At 34.9% G+C, this 16244-nt stretch overlaps 1 protein-coding gene across 1 annotated transcript; it reads left to right on the top strand.

The window, feature by feature from the left end:
• Positions 1-13706: 13706 nt before the first annotated feature.
• ONS95_010742 (uncharacterized protein) lies at positions 13707-15738 on the top strand. Its single transcript, XM_058504364.1, has 4 exons — positions 13707-14053; positions 14111-14416; positions 14529-14891; positions 14963-15738. The coding sequence occupies exons 1-4, from the start codon at positions 13928-13930 to the stop codon at positions 15599-15601; spliced, it is 1434 nt and encodes a 477-aa protein (XP_058361078.1). The 5' UTR covers positions 13707-13927; the 3' UTR covers positions 15602-15738.
• Positions 15739-16244: the final 506 nt, after the last annotated feature.

Below are 16244 nucleotides of genomic sequence, written 5' to 3'. Positions count from 1 at the left end.
TATTAAGTTACGTATAACGTAATTCCGTTAGACTTAAAGCTACTAAAGGAACGAATAGAGAGTTAGCTTAGCACAGAGGAAATAAAGGCAGATCTGCTCTATAGGCGTTTAGGCTATATAAATTACGCCTATTTAAAGAAACTAGTTACTTATAGCGGTTACGGAATAAGACTGATTTCTGTTCTAGAGCTAAAGGAAGAGAGGTGTTATAAGGCTTGCCTTGTAGGCCGTATAAAAGAGTACTTTAATAAGAAGTCAGATAGTAGAACTGATATACTTATTTATTAACTACACGCTAATATCTCTGGTATCTTACTACGCTTAATTCGCGGCTATAAATACTTCCTTTTAGTAGTAGATAATACTACGAGGATATGTTAGGTAGATCTCTTAGTTGATAAGTCTGCGTTAACTATTTAACTAGTTATTCGGAAATTGAAACTATAGCTTAAAACTTAAGGGTAAAGTAAATTCCGTATAATTATCTACTAGAGGACTAATAATAGTAAGGGAGAGTTCGGTCCTGAGTGTATTAACTAGCTATAAGAGAGTAGAATCGTTCCTAAACCCTCTCCTCTATATAAACACTCTCTGAATAGAGTCGTAGAGCGATAGATATATAAACTAGCTAAGATTACACGCTTAATCCTCTATAACGCGAAGATACTTAAGAATATATAGTGCTACACTATTAAGTAGGCGGTAAAGCTAAAGAACAGACGCCTAACTACTGCTTTGCTATATAAAATAGCTACTGGACTTACTCTAATTGAAGCGTATAGAGGACGGCCTGTAAACCTCTCTAAAATAAGAGTATTTAGCTCTATAGCGTACCCTTTGTATCCACTAGGGCTACATTAGGGTAAAATAAAGCAAAGGACGATTCCGGGGTGTTTCGTATTAGTAGGTATAACTAATACCTTAACCTATAGGCTCTTGAACGTAGAAACCTTTAAGGAACTAGAAATAGCCGACTACGGCTTTAACGAGTATATAATATACTCTATATATACTAGTAGTAAGGAAACTATACTAAAAGGCAGTGATAAGGCAGTAGAAAGACCTCTGCTACTAGCTACCGGTCTAGTATTTACTAAGAGGCTAGCTAGGGGTGCTAAAGGCTTAGAAAGACCTCTAAGAGAGAGGCTAGCTATGGAAGCTGAAAGACCTCTAGGAGAGAGGCCAGCTATAGAAGCTAAAAATCCTTTAAGGGGAAGGTTAGCTACAGAAAATATAGTAGGAGATACTAAGGGAGCGTCTGATTAACGCCTCCCTGAATAGACTCAACTAGTAAACGCGTCTAATAATACTCTACTGTTAAGATATAGTAGAAAATAGCGTAGAAAATAATACTTCGAGTAAGCTACTTAGGTGATAACTATGAAGCTATACTCTTAGTAAATCCTTAATAAGGCACTAACTTATTAAATAGCGCTAATTACGCTAGAGGGTAAATCTATATAACCTCTTGAGGTTATAACTGTTATAAAGGCTCTAAGGGAGAATCTAGTAGAATAGAAGGCCGCTATTCTTAAGGAATTACAGGCTATATAAAGCGCTGGAACCTATAGAGTGTACTTTAGTAAGCCTCCCTCCGGCTCGAAACTGATATCTTCAAGACTAGTTCTATATAATAAAATTAACTCTGATAGCTCTATAGTATAGCGAAAGGCTAGGCTCGTAGTAAGAGGCTTTAAGTAAAAACATGGCCTTAATTACTTTAATACCTTCGCGAGCGTTATACGTTATTCCACTTTATAAGCACTACTTGCTATTACAGCTAAAAGAGACCTAGAGATCGAGTATATTGATATTAATACTACTTTCCTGAACACGTACTTAAAAGAAGATATATATATAACGATTCTGAATAATAAGACGCCGGAGATATAGAATAAGCTTTACTTAGAGCTGAATAGAAGGAAAGACGTATATCTGAAGCTCTTACGCTCTCTCTATAGCCTGAAATAAGCACCTAGGGAATAGTAGCTCCTTGTTAAAGATAAGATAGAAAAGCTAGGTCTAGAAGCGTTAGAGGCTGACCCTAATCTCTTTATCTTTAAGAATAGAGTATATATATTAGTCTTTATCGATGATATACTAATTATAAGTAACCCTGCCGACTGTGAATATCTTAAGAAACAGCTCTTAAAGACCTAGAAAGGTAAAGACCTCGGAGCTATCGATACGTTTATAAGCTTATAAGTTAAGAAAGACAGGAATAATAAGACTCTGCGGATTCATTAAATAGCCTACATATAAAAGCTACTAGAAAGGTTTAGAATAGCCGCAGCTAGAGGTAATGCCTTACTTGTAGCCGCTGGAATAGTACTAAGGGAGTCAGCTAAAGATAAAGGTGTTGTACTAGCCTCCCCTGAAGAGATCTTACTGTTTTAGCAGATTATTAGCTCTCTAATATACCTCTTGAACCTTATACGACCTGATATTACCTATAAAACAGGCTAGCTAGCGTAGTATATATTAAATCCCCTTAAATCTTACCTCTAAGATATAAAACTTCTTCTCTGATATCTATAATATATAAAAGGTAACGGAATAACGTTTAGAATCGGAATAGAATATAGGGGAAAGCTAGATAACGATATATTCGATATTTGAACTAACGCTACGTAGGAGACGGAATATAACAGGAAATCGTTCTAAGGATAGATAGTAAGGTTCTATAGGAGTCTAATCTCTTAGGCTACTAATAAGTAAAGGTCTACAGCTCTCTCTAGCTTAGATTCTAAGATAATAGCTGCTAGTGATAGCTCTAGAGAAGCAGCCTAGTTACTTAAGCTATAGAAAGACCTCGATATAAAGCTATCCCGAATTCCTACGCTATATCTTAATAACACTAGAGCTAAATCTCTCTTAAAAGAACGGAAATTCTATCTAAAGGCAAAGTATATTAATATCCGCTAGTTCTATATTCGAGATAATATAGTTTCATATAATAAGTTAGTAGTAAAACATGTTCTAGGTAATAATAACATAGTAGATACTCTTATGAAAGCTTTACCTTTAGAATCGTTTGAATAATATAAGATATATATAAGGTTACTTAGCAATAACTGATTCTCTGATAACAACTCTAAGATTAATAATAGTTAGCTAATTAATAGTAGACCTATATAAATTAAGGCTATTTCTAGTAGTAGAACCTATAAAAAAATAGAATATTCTTCGCGGAAAATCAGTCTTTTAATAAATATCTTCCTTAATAATAATATATAACTGTGAATTAAGTAAAACATGATATATAACTACTATACCTAATGGTTAAGATAAATCTTATTCCGCGGTTAAAGGAAGAAGGAAAGGAAACAGAACTAGAAAAGAATAACCTTTATATACCCTAGAGACTGGAGAGAAAGCTAGTAAGGAATATCTTAGTAACTATAAAAGGAAGGTGCGAGGTAGCTATAAAGAAGGGTAAATAAGAGTAGTAGGAGTAAAAGATTATTAGTAAGGGAGCGATTTAGGTATACTCTTATACTATTTTGTATACCTTGATACTATAAAGTTGCTAAACTCCTAGGAAAATAGGAGATATAGGCACTATATATATGCTAATATATTATAGGAGTTAATAAGGCATAATCGAGGCTCCTTATATAATATAAGTTATCGGCAATACTTCGGCGATACTCTGGCGTCGCTTCGGGAATATTCAGCGCTATACTACTTTAGAAGGCTCTATTTACTATAGATATAGAGAATAGGGGGGCTATTAGAAATATGAGGATTATAGGCGTAGACTTAGTACTATAGGCCGTACTACTAAGTACGCTACCCCTTTATATAGGAGATTCTCTCTCTCTGTAGTAGCTTCTTATGCAACTGTAATTATGACATAATTAAACGTGATTAGGGTACGCTTCTTAACCTACACTTTACTTAGGAATTATACCTAGGTACCTGAGTGACACGGCTAACCTTACAGGAAAGTGCTACCTTACCCTACTATCTCCTTAAGTGCGATTCGCCGCGCAGCCTGAAGACCTTTATCCCTTAAGCTGCTGTTTAGAACACATATTTCTCTAGGAGCCTGTTGTAGCGACTATGCCCTGTAATTTAGGCAGTCGCCAGAACATTAGCGCCTCGCTTCAGTACTACGCCTTATAAAAGTGTGTTAACAGCAGCTTAGGGGATAGCATTTACTACAGGTTATTATTAAACAACGATACTTAATAGAATTCAGTTGTCTAAAGCACTAGGTCGCTTGTAATTCTCCCTGATTAGCACTTTGCTTTAGGTGGCATAGCTTAGAGAGGTGTGCGTGTTGCACTTTAGGGGTTACCTTATCATAGGGCAGTACCTAGGTAGGTAGTGCGCACCTAAAAGTCACGTTTAATAAGACTTGCGCACCCCTAGGGCGCACCTCAACACGATTTACCTTCAGTGCACCCCTTTACGTAGGTACGCTATAGCCCTCACTAAAAATCAATTGCGCATACGCCTCTGTACTAACGCAGGTGCGCCTCTGTACCACTCGCCCCGCGCAACCTGTAGTTTGTGATCAAAACCTCTCCAATGGCGCCTACACTCAAGTGCCACATCTTCTCTGAACCACCTCTGAACGGGCACACGGCTTAATCCTGCAATGCACACCCGGGCAGCTAACGAAATGTATTGTTGAACGTTAGTTCTACTAAATTCTCGCGCCCGTACGTGAGGCAGATTGAATACCGGATTTTAGGTAGTAGAGGGGGGTAAATTTTCGAACTTTTACTAAGCGTTTTTTCCCGCTTCGTAATTAGCTATTAATTATTTCTGCATGACTAATCCCCTCTTGTACCTTATCTTATTAGCTACTCCTTATATAGGTTTTAGCCTTAGGTATTACTAGGATTCTTTCTTATGCTTAACTTATATCTAGGCTCCCTTTTTATCTCTACTCTCTACTTATATATATATCTCTTACAAACTATAAACGCTATAATTATTTACTATCAGTGTAATAAAGTAAGACTTATTTTAGATTATATAAAAGGTAGTAGATAGCTAGTTTAATATATTAATTATAGGAAATAGTAAAGTACGTATTATATACTAGTAAAGTAAAAGCGCGCTAGGATGCCTTTTAAAAAGCCTAGAGAAGACCTTCCTGTAAAGTGCCTTACTCCTTACTCTAGTAGTGACTCTCTTACTTTAAGTAGTCTGCTTTCTTATAGTCTTTTATTTTTAACGTAAAGTTCTGATCTAAATACTTGATATATAGTATAGAACGACTCTTAGTAGTCTGACAGTACTAGGAAAAGGCGCAAGATCTCTGTTATATAATCTCAAGCTAAGAGGGCTAGTTAAAGAGATAATATTCCGCTTATTAAATCCTTTACTCCTACTGTTAGTCTCTCTCTAGCTAGAAGATCACGTGTATTATTATCTTAATAGATAGGATATATCTCTTTAGAAATATCTAGAACGTAATAATCTTTTTTATAATTTTCTCTGCTATTAGCAAGTCGAGTTTTTAATTTCGACTATAATCTTAATAACGCTAATTATGATTATGTAGATATTCTGTTGCAAGAGCAGATGACTTAGGAATATATCGAGAGGCTAGCTATAGCTACTTATAGAGGACCAGTCGATCTAGAGAACTAGTAAAGAGTCACAGACTTCTACGCTAAGCTAATAGATATTAAAATAACCCTTTATTATTAATATAGGGAAGCGTGGATTAATATTAAAATATCTAAAGATATTTGTTAATAATACTACTAGCGCGACAAGGGCGATATCTTACCTTATCTTATGAGTAAGGAGAATAACATAGACTCAGGAGATATTCTTATATTCCTACTAGAGCTCTCTTAGATAAAGTAAATCTGTATCTCTTTTACTTATATACAGATGCAGGTCTATTAAGCTTATAGTCTCTAGTTTAAGTATATAAGGTATTATATTACTTTTATAAATAGCTATATTAAGTTTAGTAATAAAGTTCTATTAATACCTGCTAAGCTTGATATAGTTATACTTACTCCGGCTAATAGTAATAAGCAGGTTCAGCGCTAGTTTCTTAAGGATTTTAAAGTTAGTTAGCGTAAACTCTCTATTTAGCTTACGTTCTTAAAGGAGAACCACCTTAATTATAAAGATATTACTATGGATTATAACTTACTAAGACTACACTATCCTAAGGATAGTAATATATTTAATTAAATTACTTGAATTAAGGAGACTAAAGATCTTGCGTTTACTTCTATAGATAGAGAAAGCTATAAGCTAACTATATCTTAATAACCCTGAGTTAGTAATAAAGTTATAGAGGATAATAATAACTTATAAGCTCCTTTAGATTACATAGTTATTTCATATCTAGCAGAGGATACTCTAGAGATAGTAGCTATCCGCGCGAATATTAAAAAAACCCGGATAATTCTAGTACCCTCTTTTAGAATATAACCCCTTAATAAGATTAGGAGAACTTAGCGTCTTTTTACTATAGTATTCCTAATACTCTTTCTATACGAAGTAGCTGATTTTAATAACTCTCGCAGGAGAATAGTTAGTCTATAAGACTAGGGCTAGTATTTACTACGATTTTATAATAGCTGGTTTAGATAGTATCCTCACTTTAAATTCTACTTATTTAACTAGCTTATACGAAGTAAGGCTATATTTATAAGCTAATACTTTATTAATCAGAACTCTGAACTTACTAGTATAAGTCTTAATAAGTTAGAAGTAGCTTTGGAGAATTCCGAAGGTCTCTTACTAAAGATTATCTAGTAAGGTATATACCTCTTTAGGATACTATTATTTTAAGGATTAAAGAGAAGCTCTTTAGAGATACACGCTTATATAATTAATGATTCTTCAGCGGTCTTTATAACTACAAGTTATACTAATATATAGTAGTATAATTTATAGTATCTCTTGCCGCGGTTTAATAAATATAGTATCGTACTAAAGGAAGAAAAGCAGAAGATTATACGTGATATAGTATAATCTAATCTTTATATTATTACTTACTATATCTACCTGCAGATAACCTTATTTTAAGATATAGTACTTAAGCTATTCCTTAGTTATAAAGACTTCTAGTACAGAATCGAATTCCAGATACAAGGTATAAGACACTGCTATAGCATGTATTAAGTTCCTTATTCTATCCTTAATAGCGATAGCACTAGTCTTTTTAAAGATAATACTCCTCCGATAGCTTACAAGAATAAAGATAACTAACTGATATTCGCGGAATACTAGGTAAAGAAGATTACTACTATAAATTCCAATCCTTTCTAGCGCTTTAATAGAAGAAAGCCTATCTTTTTACCTCTTAAGGATATCTAGAACACTAAAGATTTCCTTATCTTGGTTCTGAACTATATATAAACTTACCGCAGCTATCGACTAATCTATTATATTCATGTAGATAAGAATAGCAATTATTTTTACCGATTCTATTACTTATATACGATTTATGCTAAGGCAGAGGTGTGTTAAGATATAAATCCGAAGCGCTAGTAATTTGTAGCTAAGTGAGATCAGCTATTTTATAATCTATATACGGCAACTCTTATGCTAGCTTGGCTTACAAACCTTAATATTTAGCTAGTTACTACTTTCCGTAGTCTCGTCGATTATATTCTGAAGTACTATTTTAAGCCAGAGATAGCTTCTTATATATATAAAGACCTGAAGGTAGAGGTTTTTAAGTATATAAACGCCTGAAATCTAACCTTATCTTCTGTTACTAAGTTTCTTAATAAGCTTATAAGAGAACAAGACTACTTTATATAAGAGATCAGTTATATCCTTCTTAGCTTACTACTATACTAATCCTCTTGTACTATTTATATATTAGACTATCGCCCTTTTATAGAACAGAGCGTAAGTGTAGCTCTAAAGGACCGCTAAGTTAAAAAGTAGTAATCGCTATATAAGAGATACTTAGGTCGCGGTAATAAGTTATAAAAGGTCTCGTTCTTTAAGTGGCTTACCTCTTTCAATTAGTATAAAAAGACGAAGCGTCTAAAAGCTATACTACAATTAATTAACTACTAGCTAAGGTACTTAATATTACCTAAAAAGGATCAATTAGAGGATTTCTTTCGTGTGAAGCTATAGCTTTATTTACCTTATACTAAGACAGATCAGCTTTTAGCTATACTAGACGAGAAGTTTAACTAGTTCGAGTCTTATTAAGAGGCGTAAGAATACTTTAAAGCTAGCTAGGATATCCTATTTAACTACTACAAAGATACTTTAGAGAGAGCTCGGGAGAAGGATTCTAACTTTAAAAAGGAGATTATTCTAGAAATTAATCTTATTAAAGCTACTTAAGAAGATAAAGAAGGAAGAGATTAGGAGGGAATAGCTACTACTAGCCTGAATAACGATATCTCTATTAGAGAAGATCTTAACAACTTTAGAGAGCGTGTTTTTAATAAGGTAAAGGATTAGACTATATATATTAGGAAATATCTAGATCTTTCGATAGACTAGTAGTAAATATAAAAGGAGTTATATCCTACTAACTTTATAGTGCTAACAAATAGAAACATGAATCTAGATACTCTTAATCTAGAGTAAAGGAAGTTCTATAACACCCTGATTAATTATTATATATAAATACTTACTAATAATTAAGAGGATCCTAATTAGCTTTTACTTCACTTAGATAGAGAGGCTAGAAGTAGTAAGACTTACGCTATCTTTTTAACTTATTATCACTTATAGCTTTTAGTTATATACGCTAGTAGAGAGAATCCTATACTTTATATTACTTTAACTAGCGTTATTACATATAATATCAGAGGTATCACTATCTATAGCTTATTTTATCTCCTTATTAATAAGGTGTTCTAGCTGTTGTCTTGTGCTACTATCTTATAGTTATAAGTAAAGTTCCGCTACGTTTAATACCTGATTATAGATAAAAAGTCTATACTTAATTTTAAGCTCTTAACTTAGATTAAGTAGTGTTTAACTGAGATATTTCCAGATAGAGATATGTTATTTAGGGGTATAAATATTATCTTTACTAGTGACTTTTTCTAATTACCTCTAGTCACTGGACTATCGCTGTTTTTATTATTATATTAAGGAGAGAAAGGCTAGAAGTTATAGAAAGATATATACTAGTAGGGTTATATAGTATATTAGTTATTTAAAACTATAGTATAGGTTTTAAGGGTTATACAGTAAGAGGGAGAGGATAAAGAGGCCTGGACTTTTAAGAATACGCTTAATTAATTACGAAGTAGCTAGCTTAGAAAGGAAGAGTGGAAGTTCTTACTTTGTTGCGTTACTAATAACCTGTTTACTGAGGAGAGAGTATCGTTTAATAATACCTTTTATATTTATACTATATAAATAGAGATACGAGATTACAACTTTATATAGCTTAGAGATCTTAGAGAGCCGATTAAGAAGATATCCGCCCTTTATATAGGTCTATAAGTTAAGAATACACCTATAGATAATATAGAAAACTTAGCTATTAAGTTACCTTTTACTATTAAAGCTCAGATTATACTATAAGATAACCTCTAGACTAGAAAAGGTCTAGTGAATAGTTTTATAGGAAGCCTTAGGGATATTATTTAGGCTAAAGGCATAGATTTATTTAAAGATCTGTAATAGTCCGGTATTTACTCGCTATAAATACAGAAGGCTGCAGTTAATCTCTGATAATCGAGAGGTAGGTGTATTACGTAGACGGGAAGATAGTTACTAAGTATTAGAATACTATTTAAAGTTAAGCATGAAGCTCTTATCTAATAGCAGATATACTAGTCTTATATAGAACTTTTATTCTCCTTAGATCCCTTAAGATACTAGATCCTTAGATCCTTAGATCTATTCTCTTATAAGGGGATCTAAGGATCCAGGGATCTATTATATAACTTATTGTCTACTATGATCTAAGTAACTATTACTACTAAAGCGTAAGTATATAGTAGTACTACTTGCTATCCTGTATTATTCCCTGGTTAGTACTACCCTATTAATAGTACTGCTCCTTTGTTAGTACTAATGCCTCTATAGTATTACTGATAGTATTATTAGTATATAGGTGCCAACTGAACCGTAGCGCTAAGGGGTCCGTAACAAGATCGTCTATTTACTCTCTTTATAGAGATAGATGACTATAATAGCCTAACCTTTTAAGAAATAGGATATATACTAATCTTTAAGGTTATAAGGGAATTCATATAGAAAGGGCAGAGCTATAGTAAAATATAGTTTACTATTTAGTTAGGCTAGGTAATGATAGTTTATAAGAGTTAAGGCCTTACTTTATTAAAGGTAGTTATAAACTTTAATAAGAAGGACTTTACTATTAGCCTATTATATATAGCTATCTCGCGCGTGAAGTCTTTTAGAGGGTTACTCTTTAAGTCTTTATTTAACTTGTAGCGTTTTACTTAGTATCTTAACTTTTTCTTATAAGATAGAGACTTTAATTATACTTATAGAGCGCTTTTTATAATATAGATTAGTTTAATCGATTAAGTAAGTATCATAATAGTAGTCTAAAGGTACCTGATATAATAGATATCTAATTAACTACTTAATTCCCCTCTCTTTATAAGGAAGCCTTCTCAAGGAACTAATCTATAATAGGAAAGAAGCCCTTTTAAAGAACTAATTCGTAAAGAAGGGAGCAGCAGGTATTATTAAAACTAATATACTAAGGCTAGTATTAGGATTATAGTTATAACTATCTGATTTAAATATAGTCTTAGCTAATACTAAACTTAATTAATACCTTTCTAATAGTTCTAATAGAGCACTAAAGGGGCGTAGAGCTCTACTTATTTAGACTACTATAGTAGCCCTCCCTTATCATAACTTCGATAGGATCACTTACTCCCTAAAGAGAGTAAGCTTAACATAGCTATTATATTAGAGTTACTAGAAAAAAGGGCGTAGAGCTCTACTTGTTTAGACTACCATAGTAGCTTTCCTTTACCACGACTTCGATAAGATCACTTACTCCCTAAGGAGAGTAAGCTTAACGTAGCTATCATATTAGAGTTACTAAAGAATTAATAAGTACTTAAGTATATTAGTAAAGCCTTAAGTATATTCAGCCTTAGATAGGACTAGTCCACCTAACTACTTAGGCTATTAATAGAACTAGTCTATATAGTCGAAGTTAAAGTCGAGTGTTAATAGTCTATAGAAGAGTAAGGGCCTACTCTTTTACTAAGTAACTAGGCTCCTTAGCTGCCCCTTAAAGCTATTTAAAGTTAAAAGGTCAGTAAGTTAAAAGGTTAGTATATAACTATAATAACAAATAAAGATAATAAAGGCGATAGCGAAGGCGATAGCAATAGCGAAGGTAATAGTAAAGGCGAAGTTGCAATAGGCAGTTATATTACAGCAATATATCTTATAGTGCAATTAGCCTAACTTAGTTAATTCCTAGCGTAAGCCTATTATATAAGCTAACCCTATCTAAGGCTTATTAGCTATTCTTAATATAAGTTAAAAGCAAATAACAATACTTAGCTAGATAAATAAAGCTCACAAGGCTAGTAAGTAATAACGAAAGAGGCTATTAATACTCTTCTATAAGATTAGGTAACCCCTTTATAGTAGTAGGAGGTTAAGGTTACCTGTAGTGCCTTATAAAAGAATAATAAGAGATAATACCTCCAGCGTTATTATAAATAAGCCTTATGAGTCGTTAGCGCGTTAAAGGGAGCCGGCGAAGTAGCCTTAGATCAGGAAAGACCTGCTTTAAACAGTAGTCAGCTTAATTAGGAGGTAATATAAGAGAGTACTTCCCGGAACGACTATAGCTAAAGTAATTGCCCTCCTCCCCTTATTAACCTCTCTCCTTTGTATTATATAGTTATAAAGCCGGCGAAGTAGCCTTAAGTTATAGAACAATAGAGCCGGCGAAGTAGTCTTAAGTTAATAAGAGAGGTAAACTTATAAGAGTAGTTAGCTTAGTCTTAGGTTAAGGTAAGAGATTACTACGCGAAGTAGCTATAGTTAAGTTAATTACGCTGAGTTATAGAGCTAGCGAAGTGGCCTTAGATCAAGGAAAGACTTACTTTAAATAGTAGTTAGCTTAGTCAGAAGATAAAGCAAGAGAGTACTTCCTGAAATAACTGTAGCTAAGGTATTTCCCAGCTTCCTAAGGTATTTCCTAGCCTCCTAAGGTATTTCCTATCCTCCTAAGGTATTTCCTATCCTCCTAAAGTATTTCCCAGCCTCTTAAGGTATATCCTATCCTTCCCTTAAGTTATAGAGTTATAGAGCCGGCGAGGTGGCCTTAAACGATCGAATTAATGAGGTAATTCTGAATTAGATAGTAGTTAGTTTAATTAATAAGTAAAGTAAGAGAGAACTTCCTAAGTAGGCTAAGGCTATTAAATTAGTAGTTTATAGCTTAATAGAGCTGAATAGGAATATTCCTAAGAGGCTTTTACTCTTTTACTTACCTTTTAGTAATATAAAAAGACCGCGAGAAAGACAAAGTAGCTCGATGTTAATATATAGAGCATAGTATCTTTTTATATTACCTTTAGGACATAATAACATAAGGCTTCTGATAGTAGAGTTAACTATTTACTAAAGAGCAGTAAGAGAATTAAGTATTAAAGAAGATCTATTAATACCTCTATCCAGTATAAAAGCCTAAGCAGATAAAGAGGAGAACTATTAACTAACTAGCTTAGAAAAGCTAAGTAGAAGAGATATAAGCTAAGAGAGAGATAAACTATAAGAAGTAAAAAGTAAAAGTACTAAAGGTAAAAGAGCTTACTTATAGATATTCTTGAAGTTAAAGTTAAAGTTAGAGTTAAAGTTAAAGATAATAGTAAACTAAAAGCAGGTTAGCTTAAGTAACGTAAGGAAGGTAAAGGTGCTTAGTTATAAAGATTCTTAAAACAGGTTAGAGTTTAATAAGTTTAATAGTAAAGGTAAGTACTAAACGCGTAGGAATATTATTTAAATAATAGTAAGAGTAAGAGATAATATAAAAGGGAGTACTAAAGGTTTAAATTTATAATAAGAGAGGGAGATAAAGATGTAAGTACAGGTGGAAGTAAAGGTTAAGGTTAACTATAAGGTTAAGGTGTTATTAAAGGAGGAAAGAAAGAAGGTTGGAAAGTAGGAGGAAGGCCTTTATATAATTATAAAAGCGGTGAAGCTGCTGCCTTAGCGCTAGTGAAGTAGTAAATAACTGAATTTACAACTATAACTCGCTAAAGTGAAGATATCCTTAACTCAGAGTAGATTCCTCTAAACTAAATATAATACCTAAGTTCCTTTATATATAGTAATAAGAAAATTATCTTTATATATATCTAAGACTCAGCTTTCTTTTAATATAGATTTCAAATTATTCTATCGCTAGAGTATAAAGCTATTAAGTATATAAGACTGGCTTATTAGAGGGAGTTATTTATAAAGTCACTTACTATTATAACAGCTTACTTACACTACATTACTCCTATTTAATAGCTTATTAAATAATCACGTGTATAAGTATCTTTATAAACTACTAAGTATTACTTCTATATTAATAAAGCTATATATAACTACTTTTTAATATATCATATAATTATAACCTTTAGAATTAATTATTTCAAGTTATTCTATATCTCTTAGTTAAAAAATCATATTAATAGTATATCGCGTTATAGAGATATCGCTATTTAAACGTGACTAGCGCAGGGATTTAGTCAGAACTAACGTTCATACTCCATTTTACAGTTAATGCCGCTTTGAGTGGCAGTCCTTTATTCACAATGTGACACGTGCCAATCAGACCGGGAACCTCCAGCTGGACATGATTCACACCCTACTCGCAATTACTAGTTCAGGATGAGCAGGCTGGGAAGAGAAGGTATATCGAGCGAAGTCCCCTCGTCTCTGTGAACCCCTTCTTGATGAAAATCCTTGAATCGACCACGGTACGTTCCTGAGAGTCCAGTTGCTTTCCATCAACATGCCGATCAGAACTCGAGAACACCTAGCAACAAGACTTCCGACCTTGAAGCCTCAACTAAATCCAACTCCAAATCCACTTGCTCTCCTGCGAGAGTTATCGCTCTTCCAATGGCTCTTCTTCTTGGTAAGTCATACTGCACATCCAATCCAGCCCATAATGCAGATGTTAAGCTCTCCCAAGGTTGGATTCTTTGCTTGGACTTGGGACGCGTTTGATTTTCATACTGTCACCCTCACCTACCCCGAGCTTGCGGACACGTTCAACAAAAAGTCCTCCGAGATCTCAGTGGCAGTTACTCTGGTGTTAATGTTCCGACCGCTGGGTGCTGCAATATTCGGCTTTCTTTCGGATAGATATGGTCGTAGGTGGCCATTCGTGGTCAATTGCGTTCTGTTGATAATCTTCGAACTTGCGACTGGATTCTGTAACACCTACCGACAATTTTTGGCTGTACGGGCAATGTTTGGTATTGCTATGGGTGGCATTGTAAGTCCTCTTAGTTACTGAAGACTTTGCTGTCTCCAGAACTCTGAGATTGTTTTCTGCGAAAAGATCGTCTCTATTCTAATCGCTTGAACTAATCATGGCGTCCTTACAGTATGGAAATGCAGCTGCAACAGCCCTCGAGGACTGTCCAGAGGAAGCAAGAGGACTTATGTCAGGCGTGTACCAGAGCGGTTGCCCTTTCGGGTATTTGCTGGCGACAGTATTCTGGAAAGCGTTCGATGATAAGACGCCGCATGGTTGGAGGCCACTGTTTTGGTTTGGAGCTGGGCCACCTGTTCTGCTCATCATATTTCGATTATGTCTACCCGAAACGGATGCGTACAGCAAGCGGCTTCACTCGCGCAACGAGAAAGCAACTGCTAGAGGTGCAGTCGCAGAAGTGAAAATAGCGGTAAGAATGCATTGGCCACGATTGATCTATTTGGTGTTGTTTATGGCTGGATTCAACTACATGGTAAGTACGGCTATCACTCTGAGCGAACATCAAATCTCAAGACGTCGTAAACATGCTAATAAACATCCTAGTCCCATGGCACGCAAGATATCGTTGCTCTGATGCTCAAGAACAAATATGATTTCTCAGCTACCAAGATCACGCGTGTGATTGTAATAGCTAATATCGGTGCGATAACTGGGGGTGCCATAATCGGCTACTGCAGCCAGATTTTCGGACGCCGCGTCTCCATCATCGTTATGTGCATCCTAGGTGGCTCTCTCCTCTACCCGTACACTTCAACTTCTGGGCCTGGTATCTACGCAGCATTCTTCTTCCTACAATTCTTCGTACAAGGAGCATGGGGAATTGTTCCAATCCACCTTATCGAGCTGTCACCGCCAGCAATTAGGACTTTTGTGGTGGGCACATCATACCAATTGGGAAACCTCATATCTGCTGCTTCAAATACAATCGAGACAACGATTGGTGAACGGCATTCGTTGCCTGATAAGCTGGAGCATGGAGAAGTTATTCATGTTTATGATTACAGTGTCGTGATGAGGATCTTTACGGCATGTGTTTTTGTGTATGTTATTTTCATCACATTTCTGGGTCCGGAGGAGCTAGGGAGAAGCATGATTGAGGATGACGAGGAGGAGAGCTCTGATGAGAGCGAGGATAATGGTCCTCAAGACCAGGTTAGATTGGAGTCTGGGAATTGGGCCTGAACTTTTGAGGTATGGGCAGAAACTTGGGGATAAGCAAGTCCGCCAGTTGACAAGCGAGAAAAATTGGAGCTCATGTTGGGTGTGGAAAAACTCGCGAGAACCGCAGCTACAAATAAAGATATCTATCTGCATGGAAGTTTGAATCATATATTTTTTCACGGGATGAACATGTGTACTGATTCGACTTCACTTAGATAGATTATAATGTCAACTCCTATCAGCGTTAGATGTCCCTTTTCGTACCTAGCGAGCCTAGCTAGGCAGCTGTTTGGTGCTGATAGACCCCACATGTCAGCAAAGACTGGCCGCGTAGGATGGTGAGCTAGTGACAGCATGATGCAAAATACCCGAAACTATCAACCATACTATCCCAAATCAAGGCATTTGATCCATAGCTTTAAAATCTGCTAGATAAATGATTCGATGTCATTCAACAGCAGCCACTTTCCTTTTATAGACTACATTACCATCACATAGAGCAAACACAGCTGTTCTTCTGGATAAGGCATCTTCACCTTGATACCATCACCATATACTTGTCATCCTGGATGCTTCATTGAGTGACATCAAAGATGGGTATCAGAGTCTCAAAATTGGATACTGACACCGGAGTCGCAGGCTTCATTTCGCGAAGCGCTGTCTT

The sequence above is a fragment of the Cadophora gregata genome (assembly GCF_030347475.1).
Source record: "Cadophora gregata isolate MNR1 chromosome Unknown scaffold_4, whole genome shotgun sequence".
Classification (NCBI taxonomy): domain Eukaryota; kingdom Fungi; phylum Ascomycota; class Leotiomycetes; order Helotiales; family Ploettnerulaceae; genus Cadophora; species Cadophora gregata.
Note: the sequence above shows the minus strand (reverse complement) of the source record. Positions and strands in the feature narration are given on the sequence as shown.